General features: G+C 50.1%; 1 protein-coding gene across 1 annotated transcript; it reads right to left on the reverse strand.

The window, feature by feature from the left end:
- Positions 1–391: 391 nt before the first annotated feature.
- On the reverse strand, positions 392–2,172 carry LOC119154371 (alveolar macrophage chemotactic factor-like). Its single transcript, XM_037401808.1, has 4 exons — positions 2,073–2,172; positions 1,819–1,945; positions 1,645–1,728; positions 392–1,238 (listed from the first exon to the last, which is right to left on the reverse strand). The coding sequence occupies exons 1-4, from the start codon at positions 2,146–2,148 to the stop codon at positions 1,220–1,222; spliced, it is 306 nt and encodes a 101-aa protein (XP_037257705.1). The 5' UTR covers positions 2,149–2,172; the 3' UTR covers positions 392–1,219.
- Positions 2,173–6,755: the final 4,583 nt, after the last annotated feature.

The following is a 6,755-nucleotide window of genomic DNA, read 5'->3' on the forward strand; positions in this document are numbered from 1 at the left end:
GCAAAATCTTTTATGTTTACACATGGAAACAGATGCTAGGCAAGTGTATCTGAGTATTTGTTGTTTAAAAGGCAAAATTCTGTAAGTAACAAAGGAAAAATTCTTAATTGGGAGACATACACGGTAATAAAAACATTAGGAAAAAATCTTTGATTTCATTTACAGGAACTTACTACAGTTACTCTGGACGTATGACGCTACCTCTACACAAACAGTATATGTACATAACTGTGAGGGTTTCTTCAGCATTTTGGAAAATGAGTAGATGAATGCAAATCATACAGTCTCACCATGATGGCATTTAAATACTAGTATTAAAAAACTGTTTAGATCCCCCTTAATTTTCTGCTGGACAGCAATTTGAAGAGCAGAGGAAACTGCATATACACAATTCCAAAAGGAATTTGGACTAGAATAAATAAACATCCATCAACACTACAGCATCCTTACTTACATATAATTTTGTATAAATTATGACATTATGCCATACAAAAGAAGACATCACATGTCCAAGGTTGCAAGGAGCAAACCCCACCAGCTCCCTCACAATGCAAAGGCACGAAGGTAAGCAGTGCTGCATGTACCGGGACTTGGGGCAGCAGAAGGGAGCTGGAAGTTGCCGGTGAACTTGCATTGCTGAGTTAACCTTCGGCTGTGGCACAGCAGGCAGCATGGCTTTCCCACAGTAGCTGGGAAGGTTTTATTTCCAAGGCACATAGCTCTGCGATGTGCAAAACAAAACAAAGCCGTGTTCTGGGAGCCAGCAGTTCCCTTCGCTACTTGGAGCTGCTGCTCTGTGGAATAAATATTTCTATGCAAGTTACTCAAGTCCTTACAAAGATGCCTAGCATGGAAATATTCTTCATGCTGATGCTGAACTTTCAGCAGTGGTTTGCTCACATTGGAGACCTGGCCAAATTTTTCCTGTGAAAGAATTCAGGATATTCCCTCTATCTTTTCCCTTGCACAACATCCCAAAAGGAAGGTTTTAAAGGCAGTAAGTAAGTATGGCACTTAGAATTGTGCTTTTCAGTGTCCAAATTGAAAAAAATATATCTTACACAGTACTTGTAATATTTAAATAAACACAATCAGATGTCATTTCATTAAATAAAGTCCCCAATAAACAGGCTGAGCTCAAACGCAGCGCATTTCAAGAGAAAGCCCCCGAAGCCGCAGGCTCGGTGTTCTTTCCCGTCCAGCGAGTTTCTTTCCCCCATTAGTTCTTCTGTGTTGAGCTGAAAGCAGAAAGCCGAGATGCCCGCGATCACCAGCGCTGCCCGCCGCCTGCGAGCCTTCGGCTGGTGGGGTGCGGGGTGCAGAGAGGTGGGGTGTGGGGACTGGGGTGCAGGGGACCGGGGTTTGGGGAAGCGGGGCTGCGGAGTGTGGGCAGCTGGGGTGCAGGGAGGTGGGCTGCGGGGGTGAGGGGTGAGGAGAGCGGGGTGTGGGGGAGCGGGGTGCTGGGAGCAGGGTGCGGGGTGCGGAAGAGTGAGGTGCAGAGCGGGGGTGCGGGGAGTGGGGTGCGGGGGTGAGGGGTGAGGGGAGTGGGGTGCGGGGGAGCTGAGGGGCTCCCCGCGCTCACCCCGGGCCCGCTGCAGCCGGGGCAGCCGCCGCTCGCTGCCGCCCCCCCCTCCCCCGCGGTACCTGTGGTGGATCCGGGTGAGGATGAGCTTGACCCAGGGCGCGGCGGGGTCCAGGCAGAGCGTCTGTCCCTGCTTCGTCGTGGCTCTGCGGGGCGGGGGCGGCAGCGGGTGAGGCCGGGCCGGGAGCGGGGCCGGGGTGCGGGAGCGGGGCCGGGGTGCGGGAGCGGGCACTTACATGACCTCGGGCACGGCGCAGTGCGGCCCCTCGGCGAGCAGCTGGACGCGGGCCAGGCGCCGCGGCGGGATCACCTGGGACACGGTGCGCAGGCAGCGGCAGCGCAGCTCCCCGGCCAGCGGCGCGGCTGCGGGCGAGAGGCAGGGGCTGAGCCTGGGCTGCGGGCCCGCCGCGACCCCCGCCCCCGCCCCCAACGCTAACCCGCCGGGCCTAACCCTAACCTCAGCCCGCCGGGCCGGCCCGCGGCCGCTTACCTCGGCAAAGGGCGGCCAGCAGCGGGGGGAGGAGGAGGAGGAGGAGGAGGGGCAGGCGGCGGGGGTGCGCGCTCATGGCTGGTGCTGGCGGCCGAGGTGCTGCGGGAGACGGCTGGGCCGTCCCGTGCGCCGCCGGGGCTTTTATCCCCCGCCGGGAGCCGTCGGGGAATTTCCCAGGCGCGGAGCGGAGCCGGGGGGTACCTGGCAGCGCTCCCTCTCCTGCGCCTCGGGCCGGGGGGGCGGCCCGGCCGGGGCGCACTGGGGGCCCCGTTGTCCCCTGCCCACCCCGGTCCCCGGCGGGACGCGCGTCGCTCGGTCCCGCTACGGGCTCCTGGCGCGGCGGCGCTTCCCGGTACGGGACGGGAGAAGCACGGCGCTGCCCGGGCCCCGGCCCCGCTCACGGTCCCCGTGGGACCCGGAGGAGGCTCAGCCCGCTCTCTGGAAGGAGCTGAGGCTTTTTTTGTGGCGGACCTCGGTTTGCTCTCGGGCAGTCTATGCGCGGCGTGCTGAACTGGGGTGGGTTTGGGCTCCCCCGGGCAAGCACACCCGCTCAGCGGGGGATTGCTTCCCTGGGCATCCCGTTCTTCAGCTGCCTTTGGAAAACTGCAAATCTGTTTTCCCTGTAATTAGGAGACGCTCAAATTTCCATACCTACGCTTCGCGAATACAAGCCTTCTATTCTACTCCTCTGCATAGAGTAGTCACTCCCTTTGTCCCCGTGACTGCCAAGGCACTTTGCTAACTTCTGCTACAAAAACAAACCTGCAAAAAAGCACTTTTCTGGGAGCTTTTAAAGAAAACTAGGTGCCATTTTTTTGAGCTTTATTTACACCTGGGTTTAGTTCAATTATGGTCAAAGCGATTTTGTAATTGGTTTTGATATGAAATACAATTTTGCACGCCATTTTTTTTTGCAGCTGATCCTTTTTCTCTTTTCCACAGATGCTTGTGAACATGAGCAGAATTCAGCAAATCAAATTGTTCCAGGGTCAGGCTGTTATGTGTCTTGTCCCAAAAACTGGAATGCCTTTTGTATCCCTAAAGCTTCTAGGTCAGGAGTTTTTGTACCACTTGTCATGTGTTGCTTTGCTTTATGACATGTAAAATTCTGGCTCTGCCGGAATGTGAGATTTGCAAAGGTGTTCTTATATCTCCCTCCCCCTATAACCTTCTGATCTTTTTTTACTTAAAGATTTATTTGCTGTAGAATAGGCATCTGAAACTTTAAGCGCTAATGCAAACTCAGATAAAACTGGTCAGGTTTCAGGGAAGCATTCCTCTTTTGGGAAGAAGAGATATGCTCATGAATCATTATTAGAATTGGCTTGAAACCAAGCATGTTATAGTGACTGTTGTAAACTGGCTTGACTTGACTTTCAGGGGAAAATTGATATTGTTTCCTTATAAGAAGACAGTCAGCACAGAGGTAGCTTCTTGCAATTGAAGTATTTAGATTATATTTACTTCTTTTTAGAGACAAGCCAAGTAATAATTTATTATAGTGACATTAACAGGACAGAACAGGAATTAACTGTAGGTAAAACTATACTGCCAGGCTTATCAAGATGGAAAGCAAAAGAAAGTGCTTTTTGAAATCACAAGGATCACAGTACAGTAATCCTATCAGAAGATTTACTGTCTGAAAACAAAACCAAGTCAGGACTCAAAACAGGTAAGATGTAGCATGACTGTCGTTCCTGAGCTTTGTCATCTACAGATCAGGTCGTTCATAGGGCTGCTGGCTTCGCCCCTCAGGAGGTCAGCTGTGAGGGAAGATTATATGTCATAAGCAAATGGTGATTGCCCCATGTAATCGGGAAATATCTCATGACTAATTTGCACCCCTTTGCAATTGCAGTTTGGTAATGATATCCTTGGAAGCTGTTGGCTTGTAGCTTGGTCTTAAAAGGAAATTACATGATCAAGATCTCCATTCTGCTCCATCATTCCCCTCACAGTTTCACTCTGCCAGTAAAGTTTGTATCATTTGGCCAACTTCAGAAAGATTTGACAAAGGGCTTTCAAGGGTTATCAACCAGGCTAGTACAAGTTTGTGGAGAGCCAGTGTTGGATGGAGGGAGACACAGCACCGGACCAGCACTGCCATTGAGGGAAAATCTGCAGCATAAGCTGTGCTCTTTCTGCCTCACCAGCTGGCCAAGCCAGATGTTCCTTCTTGCAGCCAGCACCTAGCTTGGTGTTCACTACCTCCTGCATCATCTGTTGTCCAGCTGTTTAGGTGTGATCAGATTGTGGAAAACGCTGGCCAAATGTGGGATGGCTTATATGGCCTTGGGGACAAATGGAGAGGTTGCAAGAGAGGCAGCTGTGGACTGTAGTCTACTAGAAGACATAGTGGTTGTGCAGGAGTCCAGAGGGTGTTACACTGAGTAGACTGGAAGAAGCATACATCTTTAAATCTGGGCCTGTTACCTTCCTGCCATCTTATGCCATCTCTCTATTTTTTTTTAGTTGAAAACTAATTAATTATTTTTAATGCAAATGAATTCTCCACTGATGTGTATATGAAATTCTGCATAAAGCTGATGCATCATGTAACTTGAACTTCCATCTTCCAGACAAAACTTTGTAGCAGAGATGCTCTTCCAGGCTCTATTTTTGCAGCCTGACTCTCCCTTCTAACGAGTAATAGTGGTAGCAGTAGTAGACCCTGGTGCGTAGTGTTCTATGGATTTTTTGAAGCCATTAGAGTGGCAGCTGAAGAGGTTGAAGCCAGGGAGAGGCAGGGGTACGCTTTTCTTGAAAACTGGAGAGATTCCTTAAAAAACCCATAAGAAACACAGCTGTAAGAATGGACACTTGCCTACAGGTGCTTAGGGGCAACCACTAAGCAGAAAATTTCAAAACCTTCCCGGGAATCCCTTGAGGTTGTAGAGATGGAGCCACCATTCCTTCCAGGCTGTAGCACCACTGTGAGTTCCCTGTGTGGCTGTCCCACAGAAGTGCTCTGTTCTTTGCAGGACAACACTAATGAATGAAGATTGTATTTGCATATGTGCGTTAGTATGTTGATAGGAATACACACACTTGAGTGACCTTAATCTATGGGAATCAGGTGCCTTATTCTACTCTCGCAGACCTCTGCATGTCCATAACTAGTTTTCTCCTAAACATAGCCCTCACAAACTGAACAGCAAAACTGAGGCTGACTCTGTATTACCAGGAAGAAGGATTTGCCCAGCTGTAGAAACTGAGGCAATAAACAGTTAGGAAGATGCACAGATAATCTAGTGCAGGTCGTTAGCAGATCCAGCTCCGAAAAAATGAGGAGAGCAGATCTGTTGAGTAAGAAATTGTCACTCATACACAGTCAGATTATGTGTTGCTCTTGGACGGTACACATGAGTAAGGACATGCTTGGATGACTGTTCACAATATCTGAACTGTATGACGCATTCCACAGTGGTTACTGCTGAGGAAATTCCAGAAGGCGTCCCATGGGGTCTGAAGCGTGAGGCTGTTTCGGACGAGGAGCAGCAGTGTGTGAGGCTCGGCCGCCACCTCTCCAGCAGAGGCATGAGCTGAGCCGAGTAGCGGTCTGGGGGCTGTGAGCATGCTGAGGTGCCATAGGCATTACAAGGCTTGAGCCTGTGAGTCAGCGCTCGTGCAAACGGGCCTGGCACAAGGGAAATGGGCATTCCTGGGAGTATTTCAGAAGTCAAGGCCATCTGCCTGAGCAAGACTTTGTACCTGCAGACTTGCAGGTCACCTCTAGCTACCTTCCATGTGAATGTGGGTAGGCTCTTTTCAGTCCAGGTGACAACAGCAACAAGGTTGAGCTGCAGATGAACTTGCCTGGACTCCCCTTTCCTCTGTTTCCCTTACTGCCTTTGACACATTTCCTTTTGAAAGTAAGGAAAAGTCAGGGAACAGATAGCATCACATCAGCCAGAATTTAGAAAGCTGAGTTCTTCCCTGGCTGCTGCCATATCTCTTTCATTATAGATAAGTGTGCCATGCCTTGGTTGCAGGTGGTACCAATGTTCTTCAGTTACATTTAAATTAGTTATCATGAGCAGTGGTGTCAGTGTAGCTATGACAGAACTCACCAAAGCATTTGTATTTGCCTCGTTGAAGTCACTATTCAAGTTACCCTCCTTGCCTGGGCCCTTTGCAGTGTGAAGATACTCTGAGGTCCTCTGGTGTCCTCAGCGTGGGCCTGAGGGTTGCCGGAGCACGGAAAGCTGTCCCAGGTTAGGCAAGCCCTAAGGAAATGCATACAGAGTACTACTAGCCATGTGACTTAATCTTCTTCATGTTATCCCGTTGCTAATTCAATAAATGCAGGAAGTGATTCCCTTGCTTTGTTGGGCTGCTTGCGTTTCCACTGCAGGTATTTGGCTTGGCATCTGTAGCGGGAGCGTGTAGTTCACTGGCGGCAGGCCCAGAAAAGCTACAAGACAATTAAACAGGAGACAATGTCTCTTTCATTTCAACAAGTAAGGACTTCTTGTAACTGTGCAAAAATGAGTTTGGAGGGTATGACCCAGGTACAAGTCTTAGGTCAACTCTTCACATTGCCTAGAAACTGTTTCACACAGGCAATCTCCTAAGGGGCTGGGGTGTTTCCTCACAAGTCAGGTGTCTCTTCCAGTGCTTTGATTAGGAATGAGTTATGTTTTGATGTGTAAGAGAGTGCTAGAAAAATGTCAAGTCACTGCT

Source organism: Falco rusticolus, chromosome 1 (genome assembly GCF_015220075.1).
Source record: "Falco rusticolus isolate bFalRus1 chromosome 1, bFalRus1.pri, whole genome shotgun sequence".
NCBI classification, from domain to species: domain Eukaryota; kingdom Metazoa; phylum Chordata; class Aves; order Falconiformes; family Falconidae; genus Falco; species Falco rusticolus.

Bases quoted from the DNA above. Each gene is read 5' to 3' on its own strand.
- LOC119154371 (XM_037401808.1), bottom strand. From the start codon at position 2,148: ATGAGCGCGCACCCCCGCCGCCTGCCCCTCCTCCTCCTCCTCCTCCTC. The intron at 1,946-2,072 runs GTAAGCGGCCGC...TCTCGCCCGCAG, and splicing joins GCTGGCCGCCCTTTGCCGAG to CCGCGCCGCTGGCCGGGGAG. The intron at 1,729-1,818 runs GTAAGTGCCCGC...CCCGCCCCGCAG, and splicing joins TGCGCCGTGCCCGAGGTCAT to AGCCACGACGAAGCAGGGAC.